The sequence below is a fragment of the Rhinopithecus bieti genome, unplaced genomic scaffold (assembly GCF_001698545.2).
Source record: "Rhinopithecus bieti isolate Rb0 unplaced genomic scaffold, ASM169854v2 scaffold_2453, whole genome shotgun sequence".
Taxonomy (NCBI): domain Eukaryota; kingdom Metazoa; phylum Chordata; class Mammalia; order Primates; family Cercopithecidae; genus Rhinopithecus; species Rhinopithecus bieti.
The window spans coordinates 6,180,190-6,203,894 of NW_016804447.1; the positions used below are offsets into that span (position 1 = coordinate 6,180,190).

At 40.8% G+C, this 23,705-nt stretch overlaps 1 protein-coding gene across 1 annotated transcript in view; it reads left to right on the plus strand.

Moving 5' to 3' along the window:
- The first annotated feature begins 556 nt into the window (after window positions 1-556).
- LOC108527194 (E3 ubiquitin-protein ligase UHRF2) overlaps window positions 557-23,705 on the plus strand; it is an 85,502-nt gene continuing 62,353 nt past the window's right edge. The window contains exons 1-3 of the mRNA XM_017868344.1: window positions 557-660; window positions 5,253-5,340; window positions 6,813-7,072. Coding sequence (XP_017723833.1) covers window positions 557-660; window positions 5,253-5,340; window positions 6,813-7,072 — 452 coding nt within the window. The remainder of the gene's footprint in view (window positions 661-5,252; window positions 5,341-6,812; window positions 7,073-23,705) is intronic.

Here is a 23,705-nt window from a genome sequence, read left to right on the forward strand (position 1 = left end):
CATGTATACCTATGTAATAAAGCTGCACGTTGTACACATGTACCCTAGAACTTAAAGTATGATAATAAAATAAATAAATAAATAAAATTTAAACATATAAAAGGTATTTTTTTGTGGTGGATAGTGGATTTTATGAAAGAAAGTAGATTTTTTTTTTTTTTTTTTGAGACAGGGTGTCACTATGTCACCTAGACTGGAATCTTGGCTCACTGCAGCTTTGATCTCCTGGGCTCAAGTGATCCACCCGCCTCGACTTCTAAAAGTGCTGGGACTACAGGCATGAACCACTGCACTCAGCCTTAGCTGTGGATTCTTAAAGATAGAGACTTACAAAATGTGCCTGTGTGTGTGCGCATGCACACATGTGCAAGGAAGGGGGAAGAACATTCTTTTCTACATCCAGGCTGTGGGATACTCCAATGAAGATAGAGAAAAGGAAAAATTAAGGGAGGACAAATTTCTTTTTCAAGTTCACATCTAATATCATTTGCAATAAAAGAGCGAAGGAGTGGTGGCATGGAACCTGAGCTGAAGGGAAAGCATACCTTTGCAGACAATGTTGGAAGTGTTGTTTAGGACCCCTTTATGTGAAAACAAGACCGTTGGAAGGCAGCTGAGACTGCCCAAGCAGCAGTGCCCACTGTGGGTCTGCCTGGGGCGGTAAGTGGGGCTTGGAATCAAAATGCAAGAAAATCCTAGCATAAGGGACTTTGTGTTGAGCCTGATTGACTTTGGTATATTCCCAAGCCCTGAGTACCTCATCAGAAGTTCTTTCTGCTGCTCATGGCCATGGTTGAGAAATCCTGGGAAAAGAGCCTCAGTAGTATATTGACACTGAAAGTGCTTTCAGATGGTTTTGCTTTATGGCTGAGTGTGGATGTGCCAGGAATCAGGCTTTGAGCTGCACAGCAATTACATGGCCAAGTGCATGCCCTGAGAGGCAAAAACTGTAGAAGAATTTGGAAATGAAGTTAAGTGTAGGTTTTCAAGCTGTGTATATGAAACACTGTCCATATAACACACTCTACCTTCTCCACTGTCGCTTTGTCCCAGGAATGTTTATTCTTCCCACACTGTTACTGATTCCCTGCTTCCCAACCTTTCTCCCAAAAGACCCCTATGTGCTTTCTCTGGCCCGGTGAGAGAAGTAAACAGGGTGGAATTGCAAAGGATGGAATTTCCCAGCAGGCAGTGCAGAGGCCCCACCTTGCTGATGTGGTTTCACCTTCTCCAGGGACTGTTAGCTCTTTGTTGACTCCCAGGAGTAAAAGCTGGGTTTCCTCTAAGGCTCTTTAGTTCCCAGACCTGCCTGGCAATGGCTGACTCTTGTGCGGAAGAGAGACTGAATCAGTTTAAAGCCACAAACCACAATCCCTGAGTCTGATGATTTCCTAGGCCCTTTCTTGTCTTTTGGCCTTGCCCTGCCCCGCCTCTCCTCACCCCTCCCCACCTCACCTTTCCTTGCCTCACCTTGCCTCCTCTCTTTCTTTCTTTCTTCTTTCTCTCTCTCTTTCTCTCTTTCTATCTCTCTCTTTCTTTCTCCTTTCTTCCTTCCCTTCCTCCCTCCTCTCCCTCCCTCCCTCCCTCCCTCCCTCCCTTCCTCCCTTCTTTCCTTCCTTCCTTCCTTCCTCCTTCCTTCCTTCCTTCCTTCCTTCCTTCCTTTCTTCCTTCCTTCTTTCCCTCTCTCCCTTTCTTTCTTTTTTTTTTTTTTTTTTTTTTTTTTTTTGAGACAGGGTCTTGATTTGTTGCCCAGGCTTAAGCGCAGTGGTGTGATCATAGCTTGCTGCAGCCTTGACCTCCCATGCTCAAGTGATCCTCCTACCTCAGCCTCTCAAGTTGCTGGGACCACAGGTGCATGGCAATGTGCCTGGCTAATTTTTAAACTTTTTTTGGAGAGAAGGTCTTGCTATGTTGCCCAACTGGTCTTGAGCTCCTGGGCTCAAGCTATCCATCTGCCTTGGCCTCCCAAAGTGCTGAGAGACTACAGGTGTGAGCCGTCATGCCTAGCTAATTTTAAAATTTTTAGTAGGGATGAGGTCTTGCTATGTTGTCCAGTCCAGTCTCGAGCTCCTGGGCTCAAACAATTTTCCTGCCTTGGCTGGTGTTTCTTTTTATTCTTTCTTTTTTTTTTAGACAGAGTCTCACTCTGTCACCCTGGCTGGAGTGCAGTGGCGTGATCTCGGCTCACCACAACCTCCACCTCCTGGGTTCAAGAGATTCTCTTGCCTCAGCCTCCTGAGTAGCTGGGACTATAGGCCTGAACCACCATCCCCAGCTAAGTTTTGTATTTTTAGTAGAGACAGGGTTTCACCATGCTGGCCAGGCTGGTTTTGAACTCCTGACCTCGTGATCCACCCGCCTCGGCCTCCCAAAGTGCTGGGATTATAGGCGTGAGCCACCGCACCCAGCCCTTGGCTGGTGTTTTTTGTATTGGTTATCATTTTGGCTTCCGGGAGATTGAGCACAATCTTAGAGCTTTACTCTTCCCTGGCCATTCTAGCAGACTGGCTTCAGCTCCCATCTCCCTGCTTTCAATTATAGAATATTTCCCTTAATCTACAGTCCTATTTTTTGTGCTCCTCTTTATCCAGTTGTCCACAGTGCTGCTATGTGTCAGGCTTGTGCTAGGATCTGGAAACAGAGAGATGAATAAAACATGGTCCCTCAGTCTTCAGCAGCTCATAAAGAACTGGGGAAAACAGAGTTGCAAGGAACTCACAGTGAGTGACTCTAGCTTTATCTTCTGTCTGGATTTTTGTTTTCATACAATTGCACCATTTTTCTTCTGGTTGAGCATGTTCCTAGATTGGACTTAGATTGTATAGGTTAACAATAAATACTGGCCATGCTCATGATTGTGGTTATGTCCACATAAAGGCTTTCAAATGCGTCCAACTCATGGAGCCCTTGCTTAGCAGTGCAATGTGTGCAGGTAACAGAAACTTAAGAAAAATTTTGAAGTCATTTGAACATTTTCTGTTTTATTTTAGTTTTATTATTGTATTGTTATTTAAAAAAAACCCAAACCCCTGCAGGGGAGGAAAGATTTCTTTTTCGCACACATCCTAGGTTCGTATTTGAGGCTCCTATAACAAAAGAAGATTAACAAGCAAAAGGCATACACATTTATTTCACATAAGTTTTATATGAAGGGGAGACTTCTTAAGGAAATGAAGATTCAAGTAAACAGGTGCACTTGTGTATTGCTATGCTTAGGTTTGATGAAGCATGGACCGTCATGGAGAAATATGACTGCAGGGCAGAAGGATGTGATTGAATGGTAATAAGCTAGGGGGAAACTAGCAAGACCTGTTTGTTCAGGTTCCTCTCTGTGTCCCTGTGTCTTCAGAGGTAAGGTTGTTCCTTTCACCCCAGGTATAGGAAGGGTACCTTTCAAATGAGGAATTTATGACCTGCTTCAGGGGAGAAGGCTGAGGGAAAGGTGAGAGAGGCCTTCCTGCTTCTGTTGTTCTCTCAAATGCCAGGATATCATATTTTGGGATAGTGTATCCTGAACTCCATCTTCCCCGTCCCCCTACTGGATTAATTTGAAGTAAGTTCCAGGTATTATACATATATTTATATGTATCTATATATGTAAATATATATTTATAAATATCTATGCATATCGTAAATGCAAATATGTGTAAATATTCCAGCATATATCTCTGAAAGTTAAGGACTCTTTTTATTTTATTTTATTTTATTTATTTATTTATTTATTTTGTCTCGCTCTGTCGCCCAGGCTGGAGTGCAGTGGCCGGATCTCAGCTCACTGCAAGCTCCACCTCCCGGGTTTACGCCATTCTCCTGCCTCAGCCTCCAGAGTAGCTGGGACTACAGGCGCCTGCCACCTCGCCCGGCTAGTTTTTTTTTGTATTTTTAGTAGAGACGGGGTTTCACCGTGTTAGCCAGGATGGTCTCGATCTCCTGACCTCGTGATCCGCCCGTCTCAGCCTCCCAAAGTGCTGGGATTACAGGCTTGAGCCACCGCGCCCGGCTATAACACAGCTTTAATATCTTGCATGCATCTTGGCCTATTCAAATTTTGCCTGACTTAGTATGTGTATTCAGTGTGCAGAAAGTTTTGAATTTAAGAGCATTTCTACCTCCGCCCAGTTTATATGCATTTCTGTGAGTGGTTACAGCAATACTTAGTAGGATACTTACTATACTTAGTAGGATAGTATTTTTTTGGCCAGGCAGGGTGCCTCGTGCATGTAATCTCAGCACTATGAGAAACCAAGGAAAGAGGATTGCTTGAGGCCAGGAGTTCAAAACCAGCCTGGGCAACACAGCAAACTCTGTCTCTGCAAGAAGTAACGTTAGCTAGGTGTGATGGCATATATCTGTAGTCCTAGCTGCTCAGGAGTTTGAGTTCAGGAGTAGGAGGCTGCAGTGAGCTGTGATCACACTGCTGCATCCAGCCTGAGCAGCAGATAGCCTGTCTTTAAAAGAAAAAAAAAGAAAAGAAAAATTCTTGTTTCCAGTTGTAAATCTAGGTTTACTATATTCAAAGAATGCCTACCTTTGTGAGTTGATATGTTCTGTGTGTTGATGTTCAAACAATGGCAGTATTTTGAGGTTGATTTAGGTTTCTGTTAACTTTAGTTTTATTTTTAGATGTTAAGGTAGCCAGCTATTAGATCTTCGTGCTAGTGTCTTACATTTGATAGGCAAATTCAGTACTTCATTTGTGCCTCCTCATGTTCCTTAGTAAGGCTGATACAGCTTAATGTATTTTTGCTGTTACCATTTTAGTATCAACTATATGCTGCATTCTTTGCAATATTTTCATAGTGATATATGAAACTTACATTTTGATTTGCTGCAAGAGTAGTAACCTCAGTTTATTCTCCCAAGTATGATGGACCTTAACATTGATTATTTTCATTTTTACTGTGTTATCTACAAGAGACTAAATGTCTTTAAATTTGTCAGTGACTAGTATGGGAGAAATGAGCCTATGTTTATTTGATACATGAATTAATTTATGTTATGTATGACATGCTCCATCTCTGATTGTCATACCCAGCATGATTGGCTGTTAGGTTTTCATTTTTTCCTAAACTCTTCATTCTTGTGTAATATCAAACCTTATGTCTTTCAAGCTATTTTATTGCTACAGTGTTCATTACATACACTGCCTTTGGTCAAATGTACCTCTTCTAGTAGTGGCAGTTGATAGTTTTTGGTTTGTCTGTATTTCTATCCTCTGTCAGTTTGTGATTTGAAACCTTTTATATTTTCAGTAACTTACATCTAAGTTCCTCACTTCCTTTGAAGTTGCTGTTTACCTGTCTTGTCATTTATCAAGGTTCATGGTATAATGGCAAGAACGTAAGCTTCAAAGTCAAGATGGCTTCAAATCCTAACCTTACATTTCATTAGCTTTAACCTAAAGGAAGTTAATTTCTCAGAGCCTTTGTTTCCATATTTTGTAAAACAGGAATTAAACTTGTTAGGGTTAGACATACCTGAGTAAGGAAACTTGAATGATATCTGGCATACTGATACTTAACTTTTAGTATATACTTCTCCCACAAGGTATGCCATCTATCAGACACCTTAGGAGTGGTGTCTTCTACCTTCAAGGAAAGGGTAACTTGATGAAATAGTGATCTTGTGTTGATTTCATTTTTTCCTTTTTAAGGGCTTAAAAAGAAGGTTGAAGGAATTTCTCTTGGTTATTGTCCTGAAAGGGCTCTGGCCCTTTTTTTTTTTCTTCTTGTTTTTCTTTTTGAAACAGAGTCTCACTATGTTTCCCAGGCTGGAGTGCACTGGCACCAATCTCTGCTCACTGCAGCCTCCACCTCCCGGGTTCAAGTGATTCTCCTACCTCAGCCTTCTGAATAGCTGGGATTACAAGCATGCTCCACCATGCCTGGCTAATTTTTGTATTTTTTAGTAGATACTGGGTTTCACCATGTTGGCCAGGCTGGTCTTGAACTCCTGACCTCAAGTGATCCGCCCCTGCCTCGGCCTCCCAAAGTGCTGGGATTACAGTGTGAGCCACCATGCCTGGCCTGATCTTTTAAACAGTGTTTAAAAGGAGAGGATTTTTTATTTTAACCTTCCATTTCATAACTCTTAATTCTCTGATATACCTGTCTTTTAATACTGTTTCCTTTTGTCAGATTGCATGGGTTAGTTCTGGATCAGCCACTTGACTTGATTACATCCATTTTGTGTCTTACAGCCCTGTTCATTTTTATATTTTATCTTTGTTCTTTGAGGTGGTAGATAAATGTATTTGCCTAGTAAGTTACTAACTAGTGATGGAACTTCACCATTTCGTATAGATGTGTTCATTAGACTCTTTTTTTTTTTTTATTGTGCATAATTCTCTCATTTTCAAGTTTTGTTTTTCATACTTTACTGTTTTCTGGTTGGACTGATTATGTAAGTTATCTTTAGGATTATGAAGAAATTAATGGAACAGATTAGTCATAATAGTTTAAAGTCCTGGCTTTTCATTAGTGTCATTCTTACTTGATGACTTGCAAGAATGACTCTTAGGCACATAAGAATTACATTTTCAAAAGTCTAGTGTATACGTCAATAAGGAGTAAAGAAAACACCTATTTCATTGAAGGAAATCAGGAAGAAAGTTAGTTTTCATCTTAGTCAATAGTTTGAAGATAGCACAATTCAGAAAGAATAGTTTTGATCTAATCTTATTAATCACTTTAAACATGAGTAGCTGCAAATATTGTTTACCATGATAACCCACAAATAACTTGAGTTATATTAACGTTTATGAAGCAGTAGACAAAATTAAGCTTCATTAACTGATTTTAAACTTTTTTTAGGTAAATGAATTGGTGGATGCCAGAGATGTCGGCCTTGGTGCTTGGTTTGAAGCACACATACATAGTGTTACTAGAGCTTCTGATGGACAGTCACGTGGCAAAACTCCACTGAAGAATGGCAGTTCTTGTAAAAGGACTAATGGAAATATAAAGCATAAATCCAAAGAGAACACAAATAAATTGGACAGTGTACCCTCTACGTCTAATTCAGACTCTGTTGCTGCTGATGAAGACGTTATTTACCATATCCAGTATGATGAGTAAGTGCTCAAGCTATTGAGGACTTTATTCATATTTTCATTTGTAGAAACAAAGCCTTCTATTTCAAGATTCTTCTAAATAGTCTTTCTGAAGAAATCCTTTAGAGATTATGTTCAATTTGTTACTTTTTGGTTTTGGTCATTGTACTCTAATAAATAAGGGCCCTTTAGCTCTCTATTGTCTCTGGGTCTTAAGTGGTTTATTTTTCAGTATCATAATATTGGCTTAATTTAGGGTGTATGGGTTTCTGTTTGTCTTTTTCTCTATTAGGTGGTCTTTTTATGAGACAGAGTCTCTCTCTCTGTCGCCCAAGCTGGAGTGCTGAATGGCCTCCTACAACACAGCCTCCTGGGTTCAAGTGACTCTCCTGCCTCAGCCTCCTGAGTAGCTGGGATTACAGGTGTCTATCACCACGCCTGGTTAATTTTTCTATTTTTAGTAGAGACGGGGTTTCACCATGTTGGCCAGACTGGTCTCAAACTCCTGACCTCAAGTGATCCGACCCCCTTGACCTCCCAAAGTGCTGGGATTACAGGGGTGAGCCACTGTGTCCGGCTCTATTACGTATTTTGATATGCATTTTAACAGTATTTTGGAAACTATTTTATAACATGTAGTGTAATAGCATTAGAGTGGCATCTGTATGTATATGTTGTAGGGAGTGGGGACAGGATCTCACTTTGTTGCACATGCTGTAGTACAGCAATGTGATCATGACCCACTGCAGTCTCCACCTCCTGGGCTCAAGCGATCTTCCTACCTTAGCCTCCCAAGTAGCTTAGAATACAGGCATGTGTATTACCATGCTTGGCTAATTTTTTTTTTAGTTTAGTTTTAAGACAGTGTCTCACTCTGTCACTCAGGCTGGAGTACAGTGGTGCAATCTCTGCTTACTGCAACCTCCGCCTCCCCAGGTTCAAGCTAGTCTCTTGCCTCAGCCTCCCGAGTAGCTAGCATTACAGGCGTGCACCACCACGCCTGGCTAATTTTTGTGTTTTTAGTAGACATGGGGTTTCACCGTGTTGGCCAGGCTGGTCTCGAACTCCTGATCTCAGGTGATCTTCCCACCTCAGTCTTCCAGAGTGCTGGGATTACAGGCGTAAGCCACCACACCTGGCCGGCTAATTTTTTTGTAGAAATGTGGTCTCACTATAGTGTCCAGGCTGGTGTTGAACTCCTGGGCTCAAGTGATCTCCCGCCTCAGCCTTCCAAAGTGCTGGGATTAAAGGCATGAGCCACTGTGCCCAGTGCAAAATATTTTTTAAACAGCTTTTTATTGAGATAGTTCATGTACAGTTTACCTGTTTAAAGAGTATAATTCATTGTTTTTGACATATTACCACAAATTAATTTTAGAGCATCCCCCCCAAAAGAAATCTCATATTGATTATCAGTCACTCCCCAATCCTACTTCCCCAAGAAAATAGGATTGATTGATTGATTTAGAGATGGAATCTTGCTCTGTTGCCCAGGCTGGAGTGCAGTGGTGCGAACTTGGCTCACTGCAACCTCCGCCTTTTGGGTTGAAGTGATTTTCCTACCTCAGCCTCCTGAGTAGCTGGGGACTACAGGTGCCTGCTACCATGCCTGGCTAATTCTTGGTTTTTTTTGTTTTTTTTGTTTTGTTTTTTTTTGAGATGGAGTCTCGCTCTGTCGCCCAGGCTGGAGTGCAGTGGCGCAATCTCGGCTCACTGCAAGCTCCACTTCCTGGATTCATGCCATTCTCCTGCCTCAGCCTCCCGAGTAGCTAGGACTACAGGCACCCGCCACCACGCCTGGGTAATTTTTTTTTGTATTTTTAGTAGAGACGGGGTTTCACCATGTTAGCCAGGATGGTGTTGATCTCCTGACCTTGTGATCTGCCCACCTCAGCCTCTCAAAGTGCTGGGATTACAGTGGTGAGCCACCGCACCTGGCAAATTCTTGTATTTTTTAGTAGAGACTGAATTTGACTATGTTGGCCAGGCTGGTCTTGAACTCTTTACCTCAAGTGGTCTACCCACCTTGGCCTCCCAAAATGCTGGGATTACAGGCCTGAGCCACCATGACCGGCCCAAAATTGGCTATAAACTGTTAGGTTGGAAGTGGTACTAAGAACTTGTCTTGAGGGTTTAGATTCTGACAGTAAACTATTGTCTTTACCCATTTAAAAAATTATAGTATGAAAGTTACTGTTGGGACAGATTTAGTATGTATTAAACACACTAAATGACCTTAAGCCACTAATCAAGTAATACATTAATATGTATGGAAGATATTATGCTACCAAATTCTTATCAAGTACAAGTCCAAAATCCTAGAATGGTTGTTATTTTTCATATCACAAAACAGTATAAAAAGACTTCAGTATTCAGATTTTCAGGATATCTGGAAACGAATCAAAATTCTTTACTTTTCTGGTACTTATTGTGGTTGTGGCTAAGCTGCCAACACTGCTTATTTGACATGGTAGATGGTAATAGTACCAACAATTATTTGAGTATTTAGATCCGGGATTGTCCAGAACTGAACAGAGGCTGGCGTAGAAAGGGGTTGAAGTTGGTGTGTAAGTGGTTGGTGTGTAAGTGGTTAAGAAGTTGGTGTGTAAGTGGTCTCTGGGTTTATAAATGCTGCGTCAAAAGAGGTAAATAAGTAGAATGTTTTAAGTTCTTGAGTTTTGTTGTGGAAATGGGAGAAATAATTAGGAAAAGTACTACCTTGAATCTGATTTTGGCCAATAAGAGTTATTGTTTGGCAAATAATAATATGCAGAATGGCACAACATAGACATAGAATAAGGAACTTTAGTGAACAAAAGCTTATTAAATTTTACAATTTTAGGGGCTCGTAAAGTTGCTTTTGAAGTAAGACTATCCAATGGATAGGCCTTACACTTCAGTTTGGTGTATCTTAGAGCACAAAACACAGTACTTTAGCATTTATTTGGCTGCTTTTTTTGTCCGTTAGAATGAATGTTAAGTAAAGGGAAATCTAAATCCAACATATGTGAAAAGACTAAAATTACCTGCCCTAATAATTTTACGTGATGGAATTAAATGTTTCAATGCTGGCAGCTTGAAGATATGATAGCTGAACTGTCTTTGAAAAATGAAAAATAACAGAAGCTTAGTAACAGGTAAATGTCACCTCTTTAAAAAGAGGAAAGGACTAGATAAGATATGAGATGTATAAAATAAATAAGCTTCTGGATAAAAGAATCGTTATGAGCCGATATGGATGTGATACGAAGCTTGTTAAAGTTTCATTCTTTGTGATAATGAGAAAAATGAATTACAAAATATAATGAAGTACATGTTGACTTCGATAAGTCATCAAACAAGTTCTTCTTTGAATGGAGGATGCATTGAAGAAAGGTGGTGAAGTATACAGCCTAACAGTAGTAATAAACAGATTTTTTATTTTATTGTTTTTTAGCCAGAGTCTCGCTCTGTTGCCCAGGCTGGAGTGCAGTGACACGATCTCGGCTCACTGCAACCTCTGCCTCGCGGGTTCAAGTGATTCTCCTGCCTCAGCCTCACAAGTACCTGGGATTACAGGTGCCCGCCACCACACCTGGCTAATTTTTGTATCTTTAGTAGATATGGGGTTTCACCTTGTTGGTCAGGCTGGTCTTGAACTCCAGACCTCAGGTGATCCACCTACCTCAGCCTCCCAAAGTGCTGGGATTACAGGCATGAGCCACTGCACCTGGCCAGATTTTTTTGTTGAGTAGTAAGCTCCAAGTGAGTTGATAAAATGTGGTTGTCATATAGTTATGCTGTAAACCTGTTTTTACTTTATTTTATTTATTTATTTTTGAGACAGAGTCTTGCACTGTGGTCCAGGCTGGAGTGCAGTGGTACGATTTCAGCTCACTGCAACCTCTACCTCCTGGTTTCAAGCAATTCTCATGCCTCAGCCTCCCAAGAGGCTAGGATTATAGGCATGCATCACCACACCTGGCTAATGTTTGTATTTTTAGTTGAGTCTGTGTTTCACCATGTTGGCCAAGGTGGTCTTGAACTCCTGAACTCAAGTGATCCACCCACCTTGGCCTCCCAAAGTGCTGGGATTACAGGTGTGAGCCACCACACCCAGCTAGTTTCATTAGAAGTAAGATACCTAGTACAAACCAGATGATGCTGCTGTTGTACTGGACCGGCTATTCCCTACTAGGAATATTGTCCTCCAACTCCCATGCCTTAAAAACAATACCATCAGGACCTGGTGCATATTCAGAGTAGGACTCAAAATGTAAAACTACAGTGAAGAGTAAAACTAAATACTTAGCTTAAAAGACCTGGATTATGGTATTTCTCTCAAAGAACTACTTTTTCATTTTTTTCTAGAGTGATAAGCATTATTTGGCAAACCTGTACACAATTGTATCTCCAAACCTCTGAGTGTAGCAGTGTAGTTTGAACAAGCCATCATTTAGCAAAAGCAGGGAGATGTATTGTACATGAGATAAAAGAAACCTGCCTCCAGAATTCTTTTGGGCTATATAATGTTTGTCAGTTAAAATGGAGCTGTTTAAAAGCTATTTTTATAGTAATCTACATATCTAATAGATTACTAGACCAGATTATCAGTCTTTGAAATGAAGCTTCATTAAAACAATTATAAATCATTAAGTGGTTAATATGAAAAAGGGAGAAAAATCAAATTTTCTCGTATTTCATTTTAGTAAGTGTGTACTGTTCAGTTTTATAGCTTCCTCAATGTTCCATCAGTTATCCTCTCTGTAGTTAAGATATTAAAGGTTAAGATTAACATTTTTAAAGGCCCTAAACATCTGAATTCACAAAACTGACAGCAGTCTTGCAAGTAGAGACCCTGAAGCTATTGATGAAGAGTCAGGATGTTGACTGAAGGAAGTAGTGATCTTGAAGGACAGTCATTACATTAGTGTTTTTAATAATATCTGTGTCATACCTTATGATATTTTAGAGAATGTTGTCTTATGTGCCAGACTCTGAGCATAACTTCTTACACAGATGCTACATAATCTTTAGCACAACTATAATGTAGCTACATTAACTCTTGTATGGGGAAACCAAGGATTAATTACATTATTAGCCAAGGGTCACATCTATTAAATTGTCTGATTCCAGAGCCCAAGAGTTAACCAATATGCAATATTGTGATTCAGCACAGACATGGTACATGTAATTGGTAGTAGCCTACTGGTGTGTTGCCTTCAGAGGTCAACGTGTTATATAAATACTTAATTGCAAATATGACCTGAAGACTTGCTGTAGACTTTGCCTGGGATTTAAAGCAAAAAACACACGCAACTTCTATTGAGTTAAACCATAGGTATGTCAACAACTTGGGCTATCCTGTCAAATTTTATCTGTACTCATCATTTGACTGCTTTATCAGTAGACAAATGCTAAAATCTTGATCTTGCTTTTGTGTATAAGAAGCATCTGCTTTCAGTGGATTTTGTTTAGATTCATTTTAATTACTTAGACTAGTGGTACTCAACCTTGGCTACACATTGTCTAGGAAGTTTTAAAAATAATCAGTGCGTAAGACCTCTCCCCACAGAATTTGGAGATAGTCCTTCTGACGGAGCCCCCTTACCTCTCCCTGGCATTGATGTCTTCAAAAGTTCTAATGATTCTAATCATTCCCTGTGATTCTATTTCATTCCTTGTGATTCCCTGTGATAATAATTCCCTATGATTGTAATGTCTAGCCATGGTTGAGAACACCTGCCTTAGTCCATTTATTCTCAAAATATGGTCATTGGCCAGGAGCATCAACATCATGTGTTAGAAATGCACATTTTTGGCCTGTGTAATGGCTCATACCTGTAACCCTAGCACTTTGGGAGGCCAAGGTAGGTGGATCACTTGAGCCCAGGAGTTCGAGACTAGCCTAGGCAACATGGCAAAACCCAGTCTCTGCAAAACAAACTCAGCCAGCTATGGTGGTGTGCACCTGTAGTCCCAGCTACTCAGGAAGCTGAAGTGGGATGATGGCTTGAGCCCAGGAGGTGGAGGTTGCAGTGAGTGAATATTGTGCCATTGCACTCCAGCTTGGGTGACATGGTAAGAACCTGTCTCTACCAAAAAAAAAAAAGAAGTGCAAATTCTTGGGCTCAGTCCAGACATATGATGGGTCAGTCCTGGGGGTGGCTGAGCAATATGAGTTCTAGTAAGTCCTTTGAGTGACTCGGATGCACGCTTCAGTTTGCGAACAAATCATTGATAGATTCCTTTTGACCCAGCCTTATCCATTACTATCAGGCAGCTGCTGCCAAATAGCAGTGTGGGGGAAAGTAGTTGATATATGACAGTTTAAATATATTTTAGAGACCAGAGATGATATGCAATACCTGAAGAATCTGAGCATTCATTCTTACTTAGTATGTCTAGGTGGTTTGTAGCTATTTTTTTTTCCATTTTGTTTCCTTATAGATAAAATTATTGGAACTAAGTCTTTTCTAAAATTATATTTCATTCAAGCTAAGTTATCTGTAAGTGACTTTAAATGAGGGACCATTTCTCCACTATACAGTCTTTACCCGTATTAATTTTTCATAGAAATTAATGTCCATAATGTATTTATGGGGAAATTTGTCTGTTAAATTCTTGAGTCAGGGAAATACTATGTAATAGTTGACTGTTCTGAGATCTAAGGTTTTTCTTGCTCTGTTGCCCAGGCTAGAGTGCAGTGGCACAATCTTGGCTCACTGCAACCTCTGCCTCCTGGGTTCAAGCAATTCTCATGCCTCAGCCTCTCGAGTAGCTGAGATTACAGGTGCCTGGCACCACGTCTGCCTAATTTTGGCATTTTTAATAGAGACAAGGTTTCACCATGTTGTCCAGGCTGGTCTCAAACTCCTGACCTCAAGTGATCCACCCGCCTCAGCCTCCCAAAGTGCTGTATTAAAGGTGTGAGCCACCACCTCCAGTCAGTCCTTCTAAGACAAGCTTCCTGAATGGGAGATGGGATTGAACGAGATGTCAGATTCTTCCCTGATTGTAAAATGCTTTTCCTTGAAATGTTACCAGTGGATGAAGCAGCTCAGTCTCTGTTCATTACAGAATAATCATAATCAACCCATAAATTTTCAATCAGTTCAAAAGTTCTCTAAACATTGGCATAATTTTTTTTCTTTTTTCTTATTCTTTTTTTGGAGACAGGGTCTTGCTCCATCACCCAGGTTGAAATGTGGTGGCACAAACATGGCTCACTGCAGCCTCGACTTCTGGGCTGAAGTGAACCTCCTGCCTCAACCTCTCAGGTAGCTGGGACCACAGGTGCACACCACTGTGACCAGTTCATTTTTGATTTTTTTTTTTTTTTTCTTGGTAGAGATGGGGGTCTCACTTTGTTGCCCAGGCTGGTCTCGAACTGTAGGCTCAAGCAATCCTTTCACCTTGGCCTCCCAAAGTGCTGGAAGTACAGGCCTGAGCCACTGTGCCTGGCATGGCATGAAGTTCATAATGATATGGTCTAGGCTTTAATTTTTAGGCCATAGTTACCACACTACCACCTGTTCTCTTCATCCTCTTAAAACCAAGGATTTAGCATGTACTGTTAGTCAGTCTTACAGGTCAGTTAAAAAGGTAAGTGTAAGGCAGTTGTGCTTGTTAGTGACTTGCTTTTCCTTTATTGGTTTATTTAACTTAGTGGTCTAATTTAGAGGTCTTGGGTTATAACTTCTAGCTGATTTCTTTAAGAATCAAAGTAAGCTAGAAAACACCTAGTAGTTTGAACAAGGAGGTGTGTATGTAAAGAAGGGAAATTCTTATGAAAGTTAGTATGTCTGTATCTCATCTTAAGAATGAACAGTTACCTTCTGCTAGGCAAGTTGCAGTCTTTAACTGTGGGCAAATGATTGCCAAGAGTCTTTTCATAGTGAAGCCCAAATTAAAGTAGCTTAATCTAGTAATTCTCTTATTAAAATAACACGGTGTGCCAAGCAGTATACAAATACTTCACCTGGATTATCTCATGTAATCCTCATAGAAACTCAATGAAGTAGATATTGTCTTATGTGAAAAGTGGGAATAACTGAGGTTTAAAGAAGTAACTTGCTCAGTGTTAGAGAGCTAGTAAGTCGTAGGCAGATTCCAAAAAGCACATGCTTGTAACTCCTCTGCCATACTACCTCTCATTTTAAGAGAAGCATGCTTTTAAAAAACTATTGTAGAGCACCATCTATCTATAGCATATCAGTTTGTTTACATAACTTAAAAATGTGTGTCTCTCAGTCAGAATGCTCTCACAGAACAGATACTATAAACCAGAGAGATTCTTTACTTGTCCATAAACACCTGTATGTACTTCTCTGTGGGGGAGAACACATACTCTTTAGTATTAAAAGGGTTGCTTAAACCAAATAGGTTCAACTGCTACTTTTAATACAGTATCAAGGCTTTACCATGGGATTGAAATCAAATGAAATGTTACAGCATCAGTTAGAATTTTGTGGGTAACTTAGGCTAGGCTATAATTAAAAACTCATCTGGCCTACGTCTTAAAATATGTTGTCATTGCTCCCAGCATTCTTTAAGATTTCTGGAGCTATTCTAAGTCTGTGGTACATGATTTTGAGTAGCCTTAATTATGGCTACTGCAAATAGAAGTCAGTGAGCCAATTCTGAATAAAATCAAGTGGTATTTTAGATGAAAGTAGTTTTCCAAAAGTAACAAAACTGATTTTCTTGAGTATATTGATGTAGTGATCTTTTCCTAAAAGGGTTCCAAAATGTTTTAACAGTGTCAAATGTAGTTATTTCTAGGTTTTGATGGGAGAGAGAGTAGGTTTTTCTTGAATTGTCATGTCGATCTTGAGTACAGGAACCTAGAATGAGTTGTTGAATTTTAGAACCCTGGTAAAATACCCTATCTGCTCTATTTCTTCTTGGTTGTTATTGGTGTCTTTACTAAAGACTTAAGAGTATTTCCTCTGTCTATGACTTGTAGGGTCCTGAGTGGATAGTAATCAAAAGGAGGGAGGAAGAAGTTAGATATGTATGTGATCTTCTCATTGCTCATGTGTTACAGGATCACTTAGTACTTAGAAAAAGGACTTTACAGATACCAGTTGATTTCACCTCTTCAAACTTACATATTGTCCCTTTACATTTAGGTTTCTCAAAGATGGTCAAAAACACTGCATTTTCACCCATGTAAGGTGTTTAAGAAACAGATTCCTGAGGGGACCCTCTCTCCCTGCCTCCTCATTGTGTGGGTCTAGGAATCTGCTGCTTTTGTTGTCTAGGCTGGAGTGTTGTAATGGCATAATCTCAGCTCACTGCAACCTCCCCCTCCAGGGTTCAAGTGATTCTCCTGCCTTAGCCTCCCGAGTAGCTGGGATTATAGGCGTGTACCACCATGCCTGGCTAATTTTTGTATTTTTAGTAGAGACAGCATTTCACTATGTTGGCCAGGCTGGTCTCGAACTCCTAACCTCAGGTGATTCATGTGCCTCGGCCTCCCAAAGTGCTGGGATTACAGGTGTGAGCCACCACATCCAGCCTAGGAATCTGCTTTTCAAAGAGGTACCACCCTGGCCATTGAGGATACAGAGCAGTGACTCTGTCACAGGCTATATAGTTTAGGCACTGGATTTAGAATTTGGGTTGAGGCCGGGCACAATGGCTCACACCTGAAATCCTAGCACTTTGGGAGACTGAGGTGGGAGGATCACTTGAGCCCAGGAGTTTGAGGCCAGCTTGGGCAACATAGCAAAACCCCATCTCTATTTAAAAAAAAAAAAAAGCCGGGCGGATCACGAGGTCAGGAGTTCGAGACCATCCTGGCTAACACGGTGAAACCCCGTCTCTACAAAAAAATACAAAAGCTAGCCGGGCGAGGTGGCTGGCGCCTGTAGTCCCAGCTACTTGGGAGGCTGAGGCAGGAGAATGGCGTAAACCCGGGAGGCGGAGCTTGCAGTGAGCTGAGATCCGGCCACTGACTCCAGCCCAGGCGACAGAGCGAGACTCCGTCTCAAAAAAAAAAAAAGAAAATTGGTTTGAATTCCAGGTCTTCAGTTTATTGTTAAGTTTTTTGTTTTCTCTTAAATTTTTCAGCTTTTAATTTCCTCATCTGTAAATAACTATTTGACCTGTGTTATTTATGTATTGATTGATTGATTGATGGAGCCTTGCTCTGTCTCCCAGGCTGGAGTGCAGTGGTATCATCTTGACCCACTGCATCCTCCACCTCCCAGGTTGTATTGATTCTCCTGCTTCAGCCTCCTGAGCAACTGGGATTACAGGGGCGTTCCACCACATTTGGCTAATTTTGTACTTTTAGTAGAGACGGGGTTTCACCATGTTGACCAGGCTGGTCTCAAACTCCTGACCTCAAGTGATCCGCCTGCCTCGGCCTCCCAAAATCCTGGAATTACAGAGATGAGCCACCACACCTAGCCTCTTTGTTTATTTTGAGACAGGGTCTTATTCTCACACAGGTTGGAATGCAGTGGCACAACCACAGCTCACCGCAGCCTTGACCTCCTGGGTTCAAGTGATCCTCCTACCTCAGCGTCCTAAGTAGCTGGGATCACAGGTGCATGCCTCCATACCTGGCTAATTTAACAACTTTTTCTTTCTGTAGGGACAGGGTCTCCCTGTGTTGCCTACACTGGTCTCGAACTCCTAAGCTCAAGCAATCCTTCCCCCTTGGCCTTCCAAAGTGTTGGGCTTACAGGCATTAGCCACTGGTACTAGCTCTTTCTTCTAATAATATTGAAAATAATCTGGTGATAATGGAATAAAACTTTTTGCTTTTCATTTACTAATTAATAAAGACGGGTTTATTTTGGTAAATAACTGCCCCCACCCTCTTTTTTCCTTTTTTTGATATAGAGTCTCATTCCCGTCACCCACTCAGGAATGCAGTGGCATGATCTTGGCTCACTGCAGCCTCGACTACCCTGGTTCATGTGATCCTCCTGCCTTAGCCTCCTGAGTAACTGGGACTACAGGCACATGTCACCTCGCCTGGATAATTTTTTTTTTTTTTTTTTTTTTTGTGAGACAGTGTCTTGCTCTGTCACCCAGACTGGAGTACAGTGGCTCAGTCTTGCCTCACTGCAACCTCCATCTCCCATGTTCAAGCGATTCTCATACCTCAGCCTCCCAGATAGCTGGGATTATAGGCATGTGCCACCACGCTTGGCTAATTTTTGTATTTTTAGTAGAGACAGGGTTTTACCGTGTTGGCCAGGCTGGTCTCGAACTCATGGCCTCAAGTGATCCACCTGCCTCAGCCTCCTAAAGTGCTGGGATTACAGGCATGAGCCACCATGCTTGGTCTAATTTTTTTTTAATTTTTAGTAGAAACAGGGTTTTGCCATGTTGCCCAGGCTGGTTTCAAACTCCTAAGCTGAAGCGATTCTTCTGCCTCTGCCCCAGTCTACATATTCTTAAATAATACTTAGATCTGGGTGTGGTGGCTTATTCCTGTAATCCCAGCACTTTGGGAGGCTGAGGCGAGTGGATCACTTGAGGACAGGCGTTTGAGACCAGCCTGGCCAATGTGGTGAAACTCTGTCTCTACTAAAAATACAAAAATTTGCTTGGCATGGTGGTGCGCACCTGTAGTCCCAGCTACTCGAGAGGCTGAGGCAGGAGAACCACTTGAACCTGAGAGGTGGAGATTGCAGTGAGCCGAGATCATGCCACTGCACTCCAGCCTGCGCGACAATAAATAAACAAATAAACAAATAATAATACTTAGAAGTTTTATTTTGGGCATACTTTTTTTTTTTTTGAGACGGAGTCTTGCTCTGTCACCCAGGCTGGAGTGCAGTGATGCAGTCTTGGCTCACTGCACACTCCGCCTCCTGGGTTCACACCATTCTCTTGCCTCAGCCTCCCGAGTAGCTGGGACCACAGGTGCCCGCTGCCACACCCACCCAGCTATTTTTTTTTTTTTTTTGCATTTTTGGTAGAGACAGGGTTTCACTGTGTTAGCCAGAATGGTCTGAATCTCCTGACCTCATGATCTGCCTGCCTCGGCCTCCCAAAGTGCTGGGATTACAGGCATGAGCCACCGCGCCCAGCTAGCATACTTATTTTTTAACCTAATTATGTTGTTTCTACTGTTAGCAAAACATATGCTGGGCAATTATAGTTTATTATATATTTGATTAACAGCTTTTTATACAAAAGCGTATTTTTCTATTTAGTAAGTTGGACATGTTTCCAGACATTTGTAGGCCTGGTCTCTCCCAGACACACTATATTTTGAACATGGTACTTGCTCCTCAATGAAAAATTGCTGTTTTACGGTACAGTAGAAGTATGCATACCTAGCTTTGAGAGTACAAAGGTAGAGGAGATATTTTAGTTCCTGAAGGAGAACAGCAGTATACGAGGATAAAGAGGCAGAAAATACGGGGCTACCTGGGAGTAGATTAATATGGCTGGAGTGTAGAAAGCATATAGTGAGTAAGAAGAAATGAAACTAAAGGCAAATAAAGATTTCCAGTTAAACATGGCAGGTTAAGATGCATGTTTCTTTCCACTCCTTCCTAAACCATTCTAGAAGACAGTAAAATAATAAATCCGTAAACCCCCAAGGACCAAAAAAAAAAGGCACAGAAACCAAGACACAAGAGAAAGCAACATTTTGGAAGGCACAACGGTAATGAATTAATATTACGTAGTTTAGCAGGCCAGAGAAAACTGAAACCTGTGGACAAGAAGCCAACAAACAAAGCAAGCAAGCAAATTGGTGTTGGAGAACCTTGGGGAAGGCTCAGGCCTTGAATTCACTAGGCACTTTGGAGGAAGGCATGTGGAATAGAACTAAAAACAAGAGGACTGGTTAATTTGTATTAAAGAGCATTTTAACCACTTTTAACCCTACCTAGTGTTAAAACAAGAAAGAAGACATGCTCTCCAGGAAATAGGATTCAATATAGGAGGCAATGGAAGGAGATGCTAGCATGAAAGCTATGGACTAGGCGTAAAGCCTATAAAGCAAGGTGTTCAGATTGGAATTTGACAGAGGCACTAGAATAAATGTTTCAAAGTTGCAAAAAGGTGGAGTACCTAAGATGTCTGAACAGTTTTACAGCTGTGTGGGAATGTAGATAAATTAATGATAGGTACATAGTAACAACCGAAAAGAGCCACCAAATTCTCAAAAGAAAACACAGATGTGGAAGGAAGGAAATGTAATTAAAGCATACTTCATTACTTATCTGTGAATACTATTTAGTTAACATGTAAAAAATATTGATTTTACAGACTACCTAGTTTCTATAATATATTTAAGAAAAAGAAAAAATTTATCAACCCCTGTTAAGTATATATAGTCTAGAGCCGGATGATCAGTTTGAATAATGTCTCTGTGCCTTATTACCATCCAAATAAATAACTTCTATGCTGCTTCTGTAAAATGGGGGTAGAATAATGCCTAACTGTCCTAAGGGTTGTTGTAAGTATATATGAACACTTAATGCAGTGCCTCGTGTTAGTAATTGTAAGAGGAGGATGGAGGCAAGTGAACTGTACTTGGTGGATGTTAAGAGTAACAGTTTAACAGCAAAAAATACAAAGCATACTGTTTGAAAATATGGCGGTATAGGCCGGGCGCAGTGGCTCAAGCCTGTAATCCCAGCATTTTGGGAGGCCGAGATGGGTGGATCACGAGGTCAAGAGATCGAGACCATCCTGGCTAACACCGTGAAACCCCGTCTCTACTAAAAAATACAAAAAAACTAGCCGGGCAAGGTGGTGGGCGCCTGTAGTCCCAGCTACTCGGGAGGCTGAGGCGGGAGAATGGTGTGAACCCGGGAGGCAGAGCTTGCAGTGAGCTGAGATCCGGCCACTGCACTCCAGCCTGGGCAATAGAGCGAGACTCCGTCTCAAAAAAAAAAAAAAAAAAAAAAAATAGGGGTAAAAAAAAAAAAAAAAAAATATGGCTGTAAATAAGATAAGAATGGGAAGTTTTTGCCTCTTGAGTAACAGGAGTTAGGAATGTGGTAGGTTGTGGCAGTAGACAGACTCCCTGTCTTCATTGTAAGCCTTGAGTGTTACCTTTTCAAGTTTGTACACATAAGGAAAAACTTCAAAAAATAGGAAAAGCCTTTTGTGTTTAGCCATGTTTAGATTTTCAGTTGCATAGCATTTGTATTTATTACAGAAATCTTTAAACACTGCAGAACAACAATATGATGAACCCATCACCTTGCTTTAACCATTATCAACTCATAGCCAATCTTAAGACCTTTACTGACCAGCTGCAAGTAGTGCAGTTAGCGGATCGTCTTCAACCACAGCACTTTCTAACTCTGCCACAGTGTTTGAAGCAAAGCTATGCTCTTTCTTGGCCTCCCTCAGCCAGTGACCATATGGCAGAGCTTCTAGATTTGGCAATTTTTGCCCAATGTTAATTTCACACCTGAGCTTACCATTATGCTTTCCAAGATGTCAGAGTTGAACCACACTCAGGCTTCCTGCCCCTTCCTTCTTTCAAAGTGATAGACCGGCATCATGGTCTAAGGGCTTTTACTGCCTAGTTCTCCTTTCTTTCCCTATCTTTCATAGGTGTTACCTTCATCTTGTCGTCTTTGCCAGAGTATCCAACGGACAAAATGACTTAAAACGGATTCTTTTTAGAGTTTGCAGAAAAAAGTTAACATCAGATCTGAGACTGGTATCCCTGAAATGGTCAGCTTATATGGGTTGTCCCTTGTCTGCTGTTTGGAAACCTTCGATTTCAGGAACATTCCCATTATTTTCTGATTAAAAATGGTTCTCTTTGTCTAAACTGTTTTTGCAAACAATATGGTTTATGCTGAACACTTGCTTCTGGGAATCTGGAATTCTGGTATGTGCTAGGCAGTACATATTATCAGCCCCTAATTACCTTGAACACTTTAATCTGCCCTAGCAGACAATATTTGACCTGTGTTTTCACAGTTGGTTGTTGGAGGCATTAAGCATGCCCTGTGTGACTCCACTAGGAGATGACTCTTCAGAGAGCTTGTGTCTGGTTTCCTCTAGTCACCTCATGTGCCTTTTCCCTTTACTGATTTTGCTTTTTGTTATTGTTTGTTTTTTGGCTGTATTAACTCAGCCATGGGTATAGCTTCATGCTGTAATGTGTAGAGGAGTCCTGTGAGTTCTGCTACATCAGTGAACCTGGAAGTGAACTTGGAAATGCTGACATACGAAGTGTAACAACAAATGTCACATAAAATTCCCAGTGATTCCTTAACATCAGATAACAAGTCAGTGTTTGTAGTTTCTTAATTATCTGTTTAAAAATGTACTTAGGTTGTTCAAATAAGGTACAAAAACAAACCCCACCCATTGCATTTAGTTGGTAAGTCCTGATCTACAGATTTCGTCCCCCTTTCCCCCCTGTTTATTTCAATAAACTGTGTCATTTGTCTTGCACAATTTTCTCAGTCTGGATTTTACTGATCACATTACTGTAGTGATATTTGACACATTCTTCTGTTATGTGTTAGTTTCCTGAGAAGCTAATAATTACATCTAAAGTTTGATTTGATTTAAACTCTATTAGATAAGACTACTTGAGAGACAGTGTTTGTTTACCTATGGCTTGTTATGCCATCAGGAGACACATAATACTTTGGTAAGATTCAGGTATTGTCAGCCTGATACACTCAAAATTTGTTACCAGCTTGTATTGTAATTCCCTAGGATCCTTCAAAGGTTGACCAATGACACTGATACTTTTAAGTATTAGGAACTTCCAGTGCCTTTTAACACTTACTTTTAACCTATCCCAGTTGTTACTTTGGTGCTTAGATTGTCTCATCTTTAGCCTGTGGAAGATCCTTCAAGTTTAAAGTGACATAATAGTTTTTGAATGTTTCTTTATGTTCAGGTATAACAGAGTGTTCCAGCCCTGGGTTCAGCCATGTCTAGGAATCCTAGTTATTTTGAATTGGAAATGGTATTTAGAGCACATAGTCTGTGCTGCTCATGGATACGTGTTTGATCATGTTTCTAGATCTTTTCATTGAAACAGAGCTAGGAAATACTTAAATATACCATGGGTGAATATTGATATTTCCAATTAAATTTAGAGGAGGAAAGGGTTATAACTTAACCTCTGTGATTTTATATTTATTTTCTCTTACCCTGAAAATCACAGTTTCTAATGATATCACTGATTTGCTTTATCCTACTCATGGTAGTTTCAGACTAACAATACTCATACTGCAAACAATAGGACTACTGAAAAATTATTACTTTTTATCCTTAGGAAATATATCATTTGGGCTGTCTAGTGAACTTGGTGTGCTTTCACATAACTTGTCATTGTTTATCTTGGTGTTGTTAGGCTACCAGTTGTGTAGTTTCATTTTGCTTTTGGTTTTTAGGGATTTCACACATTTTGTTAATTGTGTTTATATTCATGTGACACATTACATAGTTCTGTAGTTAAATCTCCAAAACAAAGTGTACTAAGAGATGCTGAGCTTCCATCCTGATTCCTTCTATCCTGTTTCTTACCTAGTTTTGTTTTTTGAGACAGAGTCTCGGTCTTTCGCCAGGCTGGAGTGCAGTGGCATGATCTCGGCTCACTGCAGTCTCTGCCTCCCTGGGTTCAAGCGATTCTCCTGCCTCAGCCTCCCACCTAGTTTTTTAAGTAACAATATTTGTTAGTTTAGTTTATGCTTCTGTTTTAATAAAA